The sequence below is a fragment of the Mus musculus genome, chromosome 19, assembly GCF_000001635.26.
Source record: "Mus musculus strain C57BL/6J chromosome 19, GRCm38.p6 C57BL/6J".
Classification (NCBI taxonomy): domain Eukaryota; kingdom Metazoa; phylum Chordata; class Mammalia; order Rodentia; family Muridae; genus Mus; species Mus musculus.
In genome coordinates this window covers 8819375-8835725 of record NC_000085.6, presented here as the reverse complement: position 1 = coordinate 8835725, position 16351 = coordinate 8819375, and the positions used below count along the sequence as shown (strand labels likewise).

General features: G+C 44.3%; 1 protein-coding gene across 2 annotated transcripts; it reads right to left on the bottom strand.

Annotated features, from left to right (window-relative positions):
• Positions 1 to 1582: 1582 nt before the first annotated feature.
• Positions 1583 to 16325, bottom strand: Hnrnpul2 (heterogeneous nuclear ribonucleoprotein U-like 2). Of its 2 annotated transcripts, NM_001081196.1 has the most exons (14): positions 14913 to 16325; positions 12787 to 12922; positions 12420 to 12496; positions 12057 to 12196; positions 11415 to 11505; positions 11208 to 11320; positions 10603 to 10866; positions 10333 to 10455; positions 9626 to 9754; positions 8914 to 9082; positions 5776 to 5976; positions 4765 to 4838; positions 4394 to 4501; positions 1584 to 4271 (listed from the first exon to the last, which is right to left on the bottom strand). In NM_001081196.1, exons 1-14 carry the CDS (start codon positions 15442 to 15444, stop codon positions 4191 to 4193), a joined length of 2238 nt encoding a protein of 745 aa, NP_001074665.1. In that variant the 5' UTR covers positions 15445 to 16325; the 3' UTR covers positions 1584 to 4190. The 2 variants fall into 2 exon arrangements, 1 of the variants encoding a protein (NP_001074665.1); XR_003952813.1 differs by lacking the exon at positions 4765 to 4838 and having other exon boundaries at positions 1583 to 4271; positions 14913 to 16272.
• Between the last annotated feature and the right edge of the window lie 26 nt (positions 16326 to 16351).

The following is a 16351-nucleotide window of genomic DNA, read 5'->3' as shown; positions in this document are numbered from 1 at the left end:
CTCCAAGTGCTCAGATTACATTCATACACCAGTATAAGCTACTGTTGTTTTTGAAACAGGGTCTTGCTCTGTAGGCCAAGTTGATCTGGAATATTCTGGTTTTGAATTCATAGCATTTCTCCTGTCTTGGCCTATCTAGTGTTAGGACAAAGGCATTCGATATCACGTCAGGCTGAACACTAATTATAATCAGCTCCAAAATGCCAATAATGGAGCCTAAGATGGTTCAGTGGGTAGAAGTTCCTGTCATCAAGTCTGATGACTGGATTCAATTCCTGAGTCCTAAATGGTAGAAAGGAGACTCCCAAGTCATCCTTCGATCTTCACAGGTGTACTGTGGCTCATGCGTGCTAACAGGCAAAAAACCCAAAGTCCTCCTGAGCCTGGTATGGTTGCAGCCTAGGCTACAATAGCCAATACCCAGCTTCAAAACAACAAACACAAAACAAAGTTTCTGTAGCTTTCATTCTTCAAATTCAATAGAAAAATGAAGACTTTCCTTCTTAGGTAATATCACATACTTAATGGATTTCATAAACAAAACATCAAAAATCTAACTGATTATTTTAGCAGAGCCCAAGAGTTAAATTTTCCATTCTAATGGCTCAAGATCTTAGTACAAGAGGGATAGAGAGATGGCTCAGTGGTTAGGAGCACTGGCTGTTCTACTGGCTGTAGAGAATCAGGATTCAGAGTTCCTAGCACCACCATTTAAAAGGATTTTTTTTGTGTGTGTCTATTTTAAAATTTTGTATTTATGGTTTTGTTTTTAAATGTTGTGTGGTTCAGATACACCAGAAGAGGGCATCCGATTCTATTACAGATGGTTGTAATGTGCCATGTGGTTGCTGGGAATTGAACTCAAGACCTCTGGAAGAGCAGTCACTGCTCTTAAACCACTGAACCATGTCTCCAGCCCTAGCACCACCATTTAAGCTCACAACCATGGGACACTGCAGTTCCAGGGGATCCAATGCCCTCTTCTAGCCTCCGAAGGTACTGCATATGTGGTAGACCCAGATGCAGGTAAAACACTTGTATATATAAATAAAATTAAAAATAAAGATGTTACTCTAAGCACACACCAGGTTGACAGATTCCTATGTAGCTAGTCCCAAGTGAAGGCGTAGAGAAGAGCACAGCTGTCATATACAGAGGCCATCCTCGGCTGTAACCAGTGCATCTTGATAACTAAGCACTAAAAAATAGGTGGCTTGGCATGTCACCAAAGTTTGGCAATTTGTGTTTGGTCCTTGGAACCTGTATAAGGATAGGAGAAAGACTCCACAAAGTTGTCCTCTGACCACCATGTGACTCATATCCCCATTTTCTGCATGTACACTCGATCCCTGTGCACTTCTGTGCACATACCAAAATTTAAAATAGGTGATTAAGATGGTTATAGTGACAAACATGTATAAATGCAGCATTTTGGGTTTTAAGGCATGATGATCAAGAGTTCCAGGCCAGTCTGAGATACAAGGAGATTCTGCCTCAAAAGAAATTATTTTGAAAAAATACATTTTAAAAATAAACACCTCCATGATCATTCCAGTCAGTGCAGCCACAGGAGATAGGAAAATTCAATCCAAATGGTTATTTATTCTAAAACTGGAACTACTGTGTCTACATTTTTTGCCAGAATGGTGTAATGAGAACAGGGTAAGAGTTACATATGTAAACAATGACACAGTTACATTTTTAAAAATGGAACCCCCCTCCCCCGTTTTTTTACTGGCCACTTCCAAGAATGCTTTACAGGTTGTGCAAAAACATTTACAGGCTCCATGTGGTGTTTGTTTGTTTACAAGCTTTTCCATCTACAACTACAACAGACATCTGATAAAACACTAAACAACTCTTTTAAGGAAAACAAAACCAGGGATTCCTCTTATTACCATAATCTACACCCCACACCCGTCCCAATAACATTTCTTTTCATAATAAAAACACAAGACAGAAACAAAATGCAGACGTCCACTTTGATGCAGGAGACCTCCTGAACAGACCCAACAAGGATGTGGCAGTGTCATTCTCCATTCCACTAGAAAAACAGCTTTTTTTAAAAAAAAGGACTTTGACTTTTCTGGTGTTGAAAATCAACAGCGAGTATACTCTCTGACCCATGTTGCCTCAAACTTCAGTGTTAAGTTTTTGCACTTTTGAGGGCTCTACCACCTAAAATCCAGATCACAGAGTACCGTCAAAGTATTATTTGTTGGAGGACTAAACATCTGAAGGGACAGCTTCTGCCTCTGGAAATTAAGTTTCCTATTCTAACATAATCTTCTTCTAAGGGGATTTCTTTGGGCTCCAGTTTCTATCTTCCTGCCCTGACATTATAAACAATGCTTTCTTGAACTCCCTTTCTAATACCAGCGAGTTACAAAAGATGCATGCAATCATTCCACCCACTGCCACACACAAACCCATCTGTGGCACCATAGGGACAAGTGCAATAGAAAAGACACAGTATGAGCACGCTTCTCTCCTCCCAGGCCCACTGCAGCCTTGGAAAGAGGTCCTTGAGCAGAACGGTGTGTCCTAACAAACCAGGACTCAGAATGAGGTCTGCACACCCTGAGAAGCCTTGCCTGCGTGGGAAGGACATCAGGACAGGGAAGATTCAAATCTCAGCACAAGTTTAAACAAGAGAACTGCTCAGGCAAGGAAGTGGAAGTGAAGTATGTCCTAGTAACTCAGCCCAGAGATTTTCTCACCAGGAAGTGTTGTAGGATGCTGTTGCTGAGTAAGCTTTTAGCTAAGCAAGATGATGATTTAAATTGAAGATCAATATTGAAAGCGCATTGCTATATCCTGCTCACATTCTTGAACCCAGCAACCTGTAGCTATTCTGTCAAGAACTGGGAGGGTGTTGTTAAAGTTACAAACTATATGATCCCAAATGAAGTCTCTTGATAAGAGGCCTCTCTGAGGACTTGAAGGGAAGCACCCTTGAAGGAATCCTGTTTCAACAAGTTGGGAAAAGGTGTTTCCTTGCACACACCCATACACACATTCACATAGTCTTTCCAAGTTTCTGCAGCCCAACTGAGCTGCCTCCTAACCCCACAACCCCTTTCTACTCTCTACCTGTGTATCAAAACAAAAACAAAAACAAAAAACAGCAGCAGGGCAGAGCCCCCTACATTGTATAAAATAGTTGCAATTCTCAGCACCTGGGCCTGACAGCCCACACCACAGGATTCACCTATATACATATCTTGACGCAGTAAACAAAAGTCTTGCTGCGTTTCTGTGAGCTGAAACCCTGAGAATCATTCCTTCCCTCACACTTGTAAGAGGCAGGCAATATTAGTAAATGATTCCAGAGATCTCTTGCCTCTATCAACTAGGAAGACAGAGACTAGGGACTGGCAAATCACCATCTTCAGACTAAGGGCTGTGTTCCCACCCTCCTCCAGACTTTATAGGAATTTACTGAATATAATATAGATAGGGACAAAGTATTATGCTCTGCAGTCCCCAAGAGCCCCCGTTCCCCCTTGGCCTGGGAATCCTATATACTAGAACCACCCAACTAGCAGTCTCTGTGCCTTAGGCAGACAGCACAAAGGCACAATATAAGTGGACAATCTATTACCTCAATAGCCCAAGAAGGAAAGGTTGGTAAAGAAAATACAAACGGTTAGTTGGTGCAAGTGATTCATAACAGCCAATTGTTTATTTCCACTGCCCTGTTCACAGGCACCCCCTCTGCCCCTGCTCCTGTCTCCTCTGTTTCCGCTCCTAACTGCTAGCAGATTCCCTCATGCTGTTCCCCTTCTCCCCACAACACTCTCCCTTACTGGGCTACCAATCCACCTGTCTTAGAATGCTGGAGGTGTCATTTTTAGTTCTTTTCCTATCCAGCTGCAGGGTACAGAATAGGCAGCTCTAAGTGCTGCTTTCTGTGCAAACGGTTTTTTTGATTACAAATAACCTAACTAGGTTTGAAATGTTTTATAGAATAAGACAATATTTTTTTCAACAAACTTTAAAAAAAATGTACAGTTTTGTTTCCACTCCCCCCTCCCCCACCCCTACTTGCACACCCTCCCCCCAACCACCCCTCCCTGGCAGCTCAGCCCCACCCCGACAGCCCCTGTTTTCCTTGGTTGTGTTTTAGGGGGTGCCTGGCACCCCCAAAGATTCAGCTTCATGGCTGACAGGCGAAAACAGCAGGGGCTTCACCGATACCCTTGGTAACCGTAGTAATTCCTGTAGTATCGGTCTCTGTCCTGTTGGTGGTGGTAGTAGTAATTCTGCCACTAGAAGAGAGGGAAACCCCATCACTTAGAGCCAGAGCTGGCTGACGATGAAGAGGCACGACACTCATCCATCCAGCGGGTCCTGTCCCCTTCACCCTCAATCTACCCAAGATAATACTCACATCCCGGTTGTATTGTCTGTAATAGTCTCTGTATCTGTTGTACTCATAATCTCGACTGTAGAATCGTTCATAGTCACCTCTGTATCGATCATAGAAATTACGGTAGCCCTGAGGAAGGAGAGAGAGGAGTGTTGACGATATATGGGTCTTCAAAAGTACACCCCAGTTTCCCATTACTGAACAAGAAATATTTCATCTCGACACTGTAAGCAGGGTAAATTCTTTTCCCGGGTTAAATTCTTCCAGATAAACATATTAAGTGGGCAAAACCCTAAAGCCCTAAGAAAACAGCCCAAACCCCTCTGCTCCCCCAAGTCAATAGGAATGGCTTCACAGCCCAGAGGGAGGAGCAGAAGGAGAGCTGCACTCACCCCTCTGTTTCCAGACTGCCCCCAGTACTGCTGCCCGTAGGCCCGGTTGTCGTAGCCTCGGCGCTGCCCGCCCACTGGAAGAGAAATGGAGAGGGCGCTCAGACAGCTGGCATGGGGTCCTGGCTCCACATCTGAGTGGAAATCAAAAAGCTGGAGCCAAAGGCAATACTACGGGAGGAGGAGGCTTGCTCTGGCCTGGCTCACACACTGTTAATTAAAGCACCAGCCAGGATCTTTTATTAAAAGAGTCTGAGAGGGGAGGGCACAAGAATAGACACAAGAAAACAAAGCCACCCTGATTCTGAAGCTCTCCAATCCTGCAAAAACATCTTAGATGACAAAAGGATACATGGCAGATGTAGAAACGTGAGTAAAAACTGCCACTCACAGGATCAGACTCTCAGCCCAGAAAGGGGTCAGAGATGTCTGTCATATAGCCTATACCTATCACTGTACAGAAAGAAAACAAAATCTGCATTAATCAAGGCTAGGAACCCGTTATTCCCAGTGTCTAGGACATAGCTAGCACTAACCACCTTCTGATTTACAGTTGCACACACATAAACACATACTTTAAAAAGAGCAATTATAAATATACACTGGGGATTTAACTGACAAACTAACTAGACATTCTGAGGGAAAATTAATCCCACTAATAACTAACTTCCTTTGTAACAATCTAAAACGAGGAAGAATCCATTCAGTTTTGTCTGTGAAACTGGACTGATTTAATAAAGCATCAAGTGATCTTAAGATGAGAATTAGATCTCACTGCACATCCTTAAGACTGCAGTGAAGTGGGGAACCAACTTGCTTGCCTGCATGGAAACCAGGCATATGAGGAGGCTCTGTACTGTTTCAAGGGATGGTATTTCTGCCCCCCAGTAACTATTTTCTGGCTGAAAGACTATGGGGAAAGCTTATGAAGCAGGGGGTAAAGGGCACAACAAGAAGAAAGAAGCTTCATCAGGAAAGCTGCTCACTGTGGGCAGCCAGGTCTCTAGGACTCACCATAGCCTTGGCCTCGGCTTCGGTTCTGCCGGTTTCTCTTGTTGCGGTTGTTCCGGCGGTTTGTACGCTTCTCAGAGGGGGGCAGTAGCTTCCTTGCTTCCTCCTTGTATTTAGTAACAATGGGTTGAGCTTCCTCTTTTTCCAGCTCCCCATATGTCACCTCATCCATATAGTCGCATTTCTCAGGCAGAGAGAAGTTGGCTATAAGAATAAGAGAGAAGCTTGTGGGCCTAGAAAGTGCACAGACAGGGTAAGAATGCATGAAAATCTACCAGAGGAAGCATACTTTAGTTTTGGGTGGTTTGGGGATCAAACCAGGGCTTTGCAAATGTTAATTAAGTGCTCTCTCACTGAGCTGTATCAAGTTTTTGTTTTGTTTTTCACTTTGAGACTTAAGTTATAAGGCTATCTAGCCTTAACTGCCTTGGCCTCTTGCCTCTTTGGGAACAGCATTATAGTTTCGAGTCTACACCCAGTTATTTATTGAGACAGGAGCTTTCTACATAGCCCAGGCTATCCTGGAACTCACTATGTACATCTGGCTTCAAATCCAGAGATTCACCTCTCTGATGGGATAAAAGATGCACCATGCCCAGCTTTGTTGTTAATAGTCTATGTCTAAATCACACTGCTCCTTTGCAGACAGGGTCATTCAGTGGGATTTCAGAAGTACACAGGGTTCCTGGCTTGTTATCTGGGTATGTGAGTACTGGGATCAAAACTCCAGGCTTCAAGGGCTGAGACAGGTTAGCTCTTATGTCTTTTTTAGACATAAGGCCTCACGCATCTCAGGGTGGTCTGAATGTTTCTACCTCCTGCCTTCTGAGAACTGGGATTACAATTATTGCTGTTGTTACCATACTTTGCTTCTCTTTTGAGTTTTTTTTCCTCCACTCCTTTGAAATAGCTTTATTATTATGTATAACTCGGGCTGGACTTTCGCTTGCTATACAGTTTGTGCCCACTTCAAACTCAAGATCCTCCTGGCTTACCCTCCCCAAGTGACAGGACAACAGGCCTGTTCATCAAGCAAGCCAAGCCTAACACTTCAAAGCTTAACTCAGTAATGCTCTAAAATGTGCTAAGCTCATACCAACTCATCCTGAAATAAACAAACAACTGCTTTTTTGAGACATGGTCTCATGTAGCTCAGGCTGGCCTGGAACTCCCTTATATACTTGAGGATGACCTTAATCCTCCTGCTTCCAATCTCACAAGTACTGAGATCATAGGTAAGTATCACCATGACTTTCTCCCCCTTTGTAAAGGCAGGGTCTGTTCATATAGCGCAGGATCATCTAGAACGCACAACAATCTTCTTGCCTCAGCCTTCTGATGCTAGGCAAGTGCTACTATGCCTAAACACAAACTTTCGTTTCCCTAAAGTGCAATAGCACAAGATAAGGGGCTATCTGGAAACTAGATTAACAAGTTCTTAAGTAATCTGCAATAGATTCGCAGTGAGCTATCAGGAACACAGGCTAAATGTAATCGAGAAAGTTTTGGTGTTACTTAGAAAAAAACTGCTCAGGAGAGATAACTCAATATTAAAGCATCTTGTTGTCCTTGTAGAGGACCCAGGCTCAGTTCCCAGCACCCACACAGTACTTATAACCATCTCTAGTTGCAGTTCAGGGGCTCCTGATGCCGTCTTCTGACTTCCAAGGGCACCACCACGCACACATTTAATACATATATGTAGGCAAAATACAGAAATAAGTAAACCTAGAGAGAGAAGGGTGGGGAGAGGGAGAAGAATGTGGTCTTAAGTAGTCTGCCTGGCCTATAACTTCCTGTCTAGACCAGGTTGGTCTCAAGTTCATAAAGATGTACTTGTCTCTGCCTCTGCTAGGATCAAAGGCAAGCACCACCCATGCCTGGACAAGAAGTAACATTATTAGAGCTTCAAGCTGGGACTGAGGGTATAGGTGAGGGTATCACACTTGCCTCACATGTACAAGGCCCTGGGTTTCAATTCTCAGCACAACCCACTCCATATATACACACAGTTACACAAAGAGGCTAAAAGCATCTCCTTGCCACTAAAGGCCTCTCATCTATCAGTTACACATGATGGCCAATTATACTATCTGCCTGTATTTGGACATCAAGTTCATAGACTGTGTCATAGTGAATTTGATTTCAATTATGATTCTCACATTAATCCAGCTATCCGTATCTTATAAAACTGTACTAAATTCCTCCAAGTGCCTGAATATTTATTTGCCAGGTATGTTAAAATTAATTCTTATAAGTTCAGATGCTCCTGGTCATCGATATGAGAAGTGACTCCCACAGCCAGGGGTTATGAGTTTCCATAGCCAGCAGTTCACAGGGTAAGTGGGCACCTAAGCTAAAGGAAAAACGATGAAAAATACGATCTCAGGAGAACATGAAGCAAAAACAATGAACATATTTAACACTGCCTTAAAAGGACAGTACACTCAGGCAAATACCAAATCAAGAAAATAAACAAAAATGAAAACAAAACATAAACCTATTAGCACCCCAGAAATTAAGGCACAGAAGACAGACTTCTATCACTACTGTATTTAAATTTAAACCCAAACAATCATCCTTGCCATTTTCATGGAGTATCAATCCTAATTTTAAAATCTGAGTTATGAGGGTGAAGTTCATTTCATATGCTGATATTTCCCAATGACGAGGGCAGTGCTGGACAAATAAGTAAATACCTCTTTAAATCACTGACTCAAGCGCTTCCTTAACTTCAAGTATCTTGTTTGGATTTAAACATCTCATTTCTCATTCTACCATTTTTTTTTGAGACAGCCTCTCATTTAGCTCAGATTAGCACTCATCTTCCAAGTGCCGAGATTAGAGGCATGCATCACCCTGACTTTTTTCCAACCCCAAATATGGTCCTACTGTATCAGGATGGTCTCTCCTAACTCATAGTCTTCTTTCCTGAACATCTCACGGGCTGGGATTACAAGCACATGCTGCCATGTACAGTTATTTACCCCCTTGCTCTCTACTCATTAGTTTACCTACAGTGGTTCTAACTATTAAATTGCTCTTAAATGTACACCTTAGATGTGGAGAGTCACTCTTGGTGATAAGCAAGGTTGCACTAACCAGGGAGTGGATTCTCTCATCCGTAAAATTCCAGCTCACCTTTCATCTCCAGCATTATAGACTCAGGCACATCATCTCCCTCCACTTCTTTCCTCAACTCCAGCCTCCTCTTCCAATCTTCCTCATTAGGAACAACTACCACCACCTTCCTGGAGAATGTCTTGAACAGCAGTAACTTCCTTCGTTGGCCAGAGTTGTACACATTACACTAGTAACAGGAGTAATAACATGTTTAAGGTTAAAAGTCACTACTCAACTTATGAAAGAAAACTTTATCTTTATAACTAAAGCATCAGATTAGAAGTCAATACACAATTTCCTTTAATAATAATCACTATTATCATTGCGTTGTGGTAATCAGGACCAAAACTAGAGCTCTGCATATGCTAGAAAATTGTTCTACCCGTGAGCTATAACCCCCACTCTCCTTTAATTTTTGAGATACTACTTGACAAATGATATTTCACATATCAGGAAAACTGAAGTTAGAGAGGTAAAAGACTTGTCCAAAAGCTAGGATAGATTGAAGAATTCAAATGGAATGAATGAATCCAAATCTCCTTTCTCTCCATCTACCACCTGAGTTCAGACACTCTCAGTAAACTGTGTAAGTATATTACATAACTCACAAGCAGAGAGTCATTAGGTAACCTGAGTCTATTCCTTAATTCCGTTCTACATGTGATCCCAGACTAACTTTAAAATAGATACAAGATTTTCATCTCTGGATCCCCCTTGAATGTCTGTATACCTGATCAAGAATAAAATTCCTCTTTGATCGTGAAGCAATCTGGACCAGCTTACTAAGGCACTGGGAGGCTTGCTGAACTAAGAGGTCTCGGCTTTTGGGGTCCATCTCTGGCTCCTCAAGTCCCTTCATCTGATGAGTGAGAAATGCAAAGAGTTACACAGCAAGTTTAAGAGTCCAAGTCAGAGAGACGGAGCATGGCAGGGTAGGAGAAGAACCAAGATGGTTTTGGACATGTGTCCGGGTGGCATTTACCAGCCACAAGTAGCTATGATTTCTCAAGGTTAGAAATATTGGGATAAAGCTCTTATCATTATCAATTGGCTCTGAAATTATTGTATTGGCATCTTGTAAATTGTGATATTATTGATACATAAATCTGATGGTTTAAAAAAAAAAAAAAAGAGTCCAAAAGTCAACTATTCAAATTCTACAAGTGTCACATGAACTCATCACACTGTTAATTTCCTGTAGTAGTCACTTCTATATTTAACCTGGATTTATTTCAGATTGTATGTTTGCAGAAATTTGACAATCCAGGAGAGGTGGGGCATATCTTAACACACTGACAGTGTGTGGTGTCTTTGTTCTCATACACTTCAAAGACCCCCCCCATCCCTGACTAAGAACAGGCTATCAGAGATTTTCAGTGTCTCCACAGCAAACACCGTAGCTGACTAGTCACCTTTCCCCACCTCTCAGCAACTGACCCTCATTTGCGTGAGAACAGTCTCAGCTCCCAGAACATTGTATCTTCTCTCAGGGTTGTCTTTTGCGTATTTCAGTGCCCACTGGGTCTTTCCAGATCCAGGAAGTCCCACCATCAGAATCACCTGCAAGTAAAAGAAACAGGAATGAAATAAAAATCAATCAATTTTATAAAATCTTTCTTTAGAAAATCTTGTTATATTTTCCCTATCCAAGTTTGAAAGTACATATCCACCACTCTCCTAAAGCATGAAGCCTAGACTTGCGCATACCTCACACTCCTCTATGGTCTTGGGAGGGACTGCAGTCCGCACACGTTCCTCAACAGGCACAGCATGGATGAACACAAACTCTTCTGGTGGTGGGAAAAAGGGCTCCTCCTTCTGACCAAAGTTTAATTCTACGACACAATTCTTGCAAAGGACATGGGGTAGAAGGGCTCGATCTGCCAGAGACTCCTTGCTAATTCGGAATGCCACACCCAAGTCTTCTCCATTCTTGGAGAAGGAAAGCTCAACTTCTTCAGTCTCAAAATTCTACAAGGACAGAAGCACAGGAGCACGTGCAGGTTGATAGGCTTTAAGGACAATCACGTATTACCACTTATTTATTTATTTTCTAATGTTAGGAGGATGGAGAGATGGGTCAGATAGGAGAGAACTGTCCTGACTTCCACATAAATATTTTGATATGCACCCTCTCCCACAAATAAATGTAGAAATAAGCAAATAAATGAATGCTGGGGCTATTGCACATCTCAAATAACCAAGCAATGCATCAAATGTATAAAAGTCCATATTGATAGGAAGCATAGCAGAATCCTCTTAGCCTTTTATCTACCCTTTGCTACAAATTCACAATTTTCAGGAACACTCACAGCAAAACAGCCAATAACATCATTCTCCCCAAAAGTCTGGCCAAATTCCTCAAACTGCCCGTTTTCTGCCTTGAGTCCTCTTCCGTCAAAACCGTAGGAGAACTCGTCTTCACCTAGGAGAGTCAACGATCAATCATCTGCCTGCCATGTCTCCAGAGTAGGCGAGATGGTAACAAACACAAACAAGAAGTTACAAAATCACCTTACCAAGCTGTGAACAGGAAAAATCAACAGACCACCCAACTCTAAGGAGAGAGACTTCTGTGCAGCCTTCTTTCATTGGGAGATTCTGAGTTACCTGGTCAAGTCAGAAAATGAATTCTTAGATCTATGACAAATGCAGGTACAAAGTCAAGAGTTACAAATTCATATACAAATTGGAAAATAAAAAAATCTCAGCTCAATACTAGAAAAAGAACTTTTACTAAACCTAAATCAAAGTTTGTGGGCCTGGGACTATAGCTCAGAGATACAGTGCCCAATATGTACAAGGCACTAAGATCAATCATACCAGCACATAAAACAAACAAACAAACAACAAGCCGGGCATGGTGGTGCATACCTTTAATTCCAGCACTTAGGAGGCAGAGCCAGGTGGATCTCTGAGTTCGAGGCCAGCCTGGTCTACAGAGTGAGTTCCAGGACAGCCAGGGCTACACAGAGAAACCCTGTCTCGAAAAACAAAAAACAAACAAACAAAAACCAAACAACAAAACAAAGTTGTAAGAGTCAATTTGTTGTTCAGTGTTAAGGGTATGTTCAAGCAGGCTGACCTTTCTGCACTAATGAAATGGTGGGTAGGAGTCTAATACACAGTTTAAATTAATAAACGCTTTAAGAATGACTTACCTTGGCTTCAAAGCATACTTTTCCCTTTGTTACTCCATAAGTACTTCTTGCCCCAGACCAAAGGGTAGGGAACTTTTCTGAGAAGAGCGGCTGGCCTCCATATCGGTCTTTGCTTATTTGAAAATGGAGATCCGAGGTATCTGTTAAGAAGATGCAACTGGCTTACTGCAACGCTCAACACCAAGAAGTGCTGAGCCAACAAATACAAACACTGTCCAGGTACCCACACCACGACATTTTACTCTCAAAAGTCACTTTTAGATAGTCCAGAGGCTAATAATGCAGGAGGATCACAAGGTGGAATCCAGCCTGAAATACACAACAAAGCCCTATCTGAAAACACAAAGCAATCTTTATACATACACGTGTCCAGGTTCACAAGCGTCTGGTCCTCCTCTTCATCTTTTGCTTCTTCTTCTGGAGGTGGTGGGGACTTTGAGCTACAGGCAGGAAAGCAAATGCAACATAACCAAAGCTACCTTCTTTGTCTGTGAGGTATTTGTGTGGCACTGTCCATTTTAAACTATTGGTGAATTACCAAGTTCCAGCAGACAGCTTCTTTCAGTCAATGAGAAAAGGGAATACGAGTTTCCATCATAGATTTACTCTAAAACTTATGCCTATAAGGACCTAGTCCAGTTTTCAATCCACCCCTCCTTCCACACTGCAATCAACAATAGGAATACCAAAAGCAGAGCAGACACTCCCATCAAGGGAGTGTTTCCCTCACCGGCTGTGGTAAGCCTCCTCTCGGAATTCATAGTAAGCTCGGCCATGTTCATCCTTCTCATCCCGCTGTCTCTTTACCCCCCGCCGCTCACCATCTGAGCCTGCTGGTTTTGACTTTTCACTATCTTGGTCATCTCCTACAAAAGGGAGGGAAAGAAAATCAGTAGTTTTTATACTGGAGCGTACAATGAGCTCAGAACTAAGAGAATCTAAGTAAAATTTAGGAAACTGAGGGTATCTGATTGAGACAAAGTGTTCCTATTATATCCATGTTTTATTTCCAAATTTCAAAATCACTGATTAAGATGGGCGGGGGGTGGGGGTAGGTTGGGATGGAAACCACTATGGGCTTATTAAATTGGTCAATTTTCCCATTCTAAATTTATCTACTTCAATCAAGCCAACCTGGCACATCTCCCCACTGATATGACAGAAAAGCATCCCTTAAGTCTTTTAAAAACCTTCACAGGTGAATTTCAATTCTCATCAGATCTGGAGTTATGTCAAGTACTTAATGACTATTTTCTAGCACTTTTCAGCAGTTACTTGACACAGAAATCTCACATTTTCTTTAAGAGACTACCTTTTCTGCATTAAAATGCACAGTCTTACAGTGGCAGGTGTATTTTTAACAGGAACTTGAAAGTTACCAGAGAAATTCTTAGGTCACAAGCAAACCATAAATAACACTGCATCTTTACTGCATGAAATTTGGGGCAGGAAGGTGGTGTTATATATTAAGTAACATTCTTTTGTTGTTGTTTCTAGACAGGGTCTCACTATGTAGTTCTGCTTGTCCTAAAACTCACTATTTAGATCAGACTGGCCTCAAACACAGAGATCTGCCTGCCTCTGCCTTCAAGTGCTGGGACTGAAGGCCAGTGACACCAAACCTGGCAGTAACATTCTTTACACGGAGTAACACATGGAATTTTTCCTTAGGCTTTCATGTTTTGAAGGCTTAAGTGTTTTCAACAATTCCTTTAAAACACTCCCTTATTCTTTAATGCTTTTGATCTGCTATTTGGGATAACACAAATTAAGGGTTATGTAATAGGACCTCAGTCCCAGGACATCGGACACAACAAAAACCCCGAACACTATACTTTGCATACAATCATTGTAAAATAGATTCCAATTTTATAACACTAAGATCCAGAACAAAAACCAAGAAACAACGAAACAGTACAAAAAACTCTAAGGCAAAAAAACCTACTTGGAAGTAAAACTTAGAAGCAGCTCTCCCTCCTGACAGTCACTATAGGTTAGCTCTAACCATGCAAGCATTTCAAAAGGAGAAAGTCGTTAACTCCTGGGGGAAGTTTCCACAAACCTACCACAAGGTTACTCCACTAGAACCCCTAAATCATTTCAGCTCAGTTAGTTAGGAGCCTTAAGGGCACCAGTGTAGAATAAGTCTATAAATATGCTTATTTACAGCCTGGACAGGAGACTTAAAATATAAACACAACAGGGACAAAGTAAAAAGCCCCAGTCAAGTAACTAACATTCTACTAAAATGTTACTAGACTAAGTTTCTCTTTGCTAGTTAATGATTAAACCCAAAAGGCTCACACACTGTCTCCGACGGCTTAAGCAGGAAGGAGCAAGGTTAAATATCCAGAGTCTCTTTGAAGACTAACTTGGGTTTGACAGAGCAGCATTTCACGGACTGTTTTTTGCTTAACATTTTTAAGGTAAGGAACGAACTGTCAGGCCTTAGCTTCCAACTGGTCTCGGGAGAGCGCCAATTTTTCAGCATATTTGCGGCTAAAGGTATTCTGCTAAAGAGGGGTGGGCACCAGAAGACTGATCCACAGGTAGCTCGAAAGCCACACACACACACACACACACACACACACACACTTCCATCCACTAACACCAAGGAACCACGTTAGGCAGGAACCTCCCTCCTGCAAACAGTGTAAAGACAAGACGCCCAAACCTTCAAAAAGATGGACAGCGGATGAAAGCCACCTTCCCAGGAGAATCTCATCAAAAAGCCACTAGAACAGTGCACTTTCGGGCAAGTGGAAACAAGGAATCAGATAGCGCGGTGCAGGGTGGGGTGCTGGATCGGAGACGCACCCGGCAGGTTGAAGCCCGGCTTGGCTGCCAGTTCCTCACCTTGTTCCTCTACGGCCTTGTCACCCGGTGCCTCGGATCCCGGAGTCTCGTCTCCGCTCCGTTCCTCCGGCCCGTCTTCCTCCCCCTTGCCGTTGTCATGCTCTTCGCCACCATTTACCCCACCTGACCCAGCCGTGGCCTCCGCCGGTGTGTCGGAAGCTTCGGACTCGGCCTCCATGGCTGACGTCTCCGGGGGCTCCGGAGGCGGCTGCGCGGCCTGGCCCAAAGCCTGAGCAGGTGGTGGTTCCTCGTCTTCGTCCTCAAGCAGCGCCTCCTCGTCCTCCTCCTCGTCGTCGTCCTCCTCCTCCTCGTCCCCGCCCGGGCCTCCGCCCGACGCGGCCACAGGCCGAGGCTCCGCCTTGCAGGCCCCACCGGGCCCGGCCCCACCAACGCCGGCCTCGTCCTCCAGCATCTCAGCATCCAGTGCCTCCTGAAGACGCTGCGCCAGATCCATTTTGAGGCCGCGCGAATCCAGGCCCCGCCGCTGAAGCTCCGACCGCAGCTCGGTCACTTTCAGCCGCTTCACCTCCATCGCCGCCGTCGCCTCCTCCGCCTCCCGCCGCCTCCTCCCCTGCGAACTGTCGACCGAGCCCGACCGCGCAGGCGCCGCCGCCGCCCGCCTCCGCCTCCCGCGCCAGCACTGAGCCCGCGCTAGCAAGCGCACGCACACAGAGGCAGAGGCCGCGCTGTCTTCGCGGCGTGTTTATGTCGCCTTCCTCCTGCCCTGCCCCTTTCGGCTCACTGAGCGCAAAACAAGACGGCGAGGAGCAGCTTCCGACACACTCTGTACTCGACCGCGGGGGAGTGCGCGCCGAGGACGACGGAGTTCCCTCACTTCCCCTCCCTCCTCTCAGAGATCCGGGCCAATCAGCGCAAGCGGCCTAACCGCGCAGCCGCACAGGGGCCTGAGTCGGGCAAGGCTGGCTGCGGCTCAAGTGCCTCGTAGCACGGAAGCGTGAGCGCGCTCCTCTTTCCGTACTTCAGTCGTAGGCTCTGCGCAGTCGCGCCGGAGTCCCGCCCATCTCAGGTCTCTTACTTCCTGCCCGCTCCCAATTACCGGAGCACCCTAGGGCTTACTCGATGTCCTCTCTTGCTTATTCTTTGACTGTAACTTCTGAGACTAGTAACCGAAGCCAAGCTGGAAGGATGGGTGGTGCAGGGTTTTCGTAGCCAGGAGGGAAAGGCCTTTCCAGCATCAAGGGAGAGAGAGAGAGGGAGAGAGCAATGCCGGGACCTCTTTCTGTGCTTAAACATCTACCCAGCAACAGAGGCGCCAACCCCACCCCTTCCTTCTCTCGTTGGCCAGCTTGAATCGTAGTCTGTTGCTCTGATTGGTCCTCCGATATCGTGCGGCTTTTTTTCCTATTGGAGAAGTGGCCGGGAATTTTTTTTTTCCGGGTTGGTCCGCTGGGGAGGCGGGGCCGGTTCTGCGGGATTAC

Bases quoted from the DNA above. Each gene is read 5' to 3' on its own strand.
- Hnrnpul2 (NM_001081196.1), bottom strand. From the start codon at position 15,444: ATGGAGGTGAAGCGGCTGAAAGTGACCGAGCTGCGGTCGGAGCTTCAG. The intron at 10,456-10,602 runs GTATGCGCAAGT...TTTTACTTGCAG, and splicing joins AGACCATAGAGGAGTGTGAG to GTGATTCTGATGGTGGGACT. The intron at 9,083-9,625 runs GTATACAGACAT...TCCTGTTACTAG, and splicing joins GGAATTTTATTCTTGATCAG to TGTAATGTGTACAACTCTGG.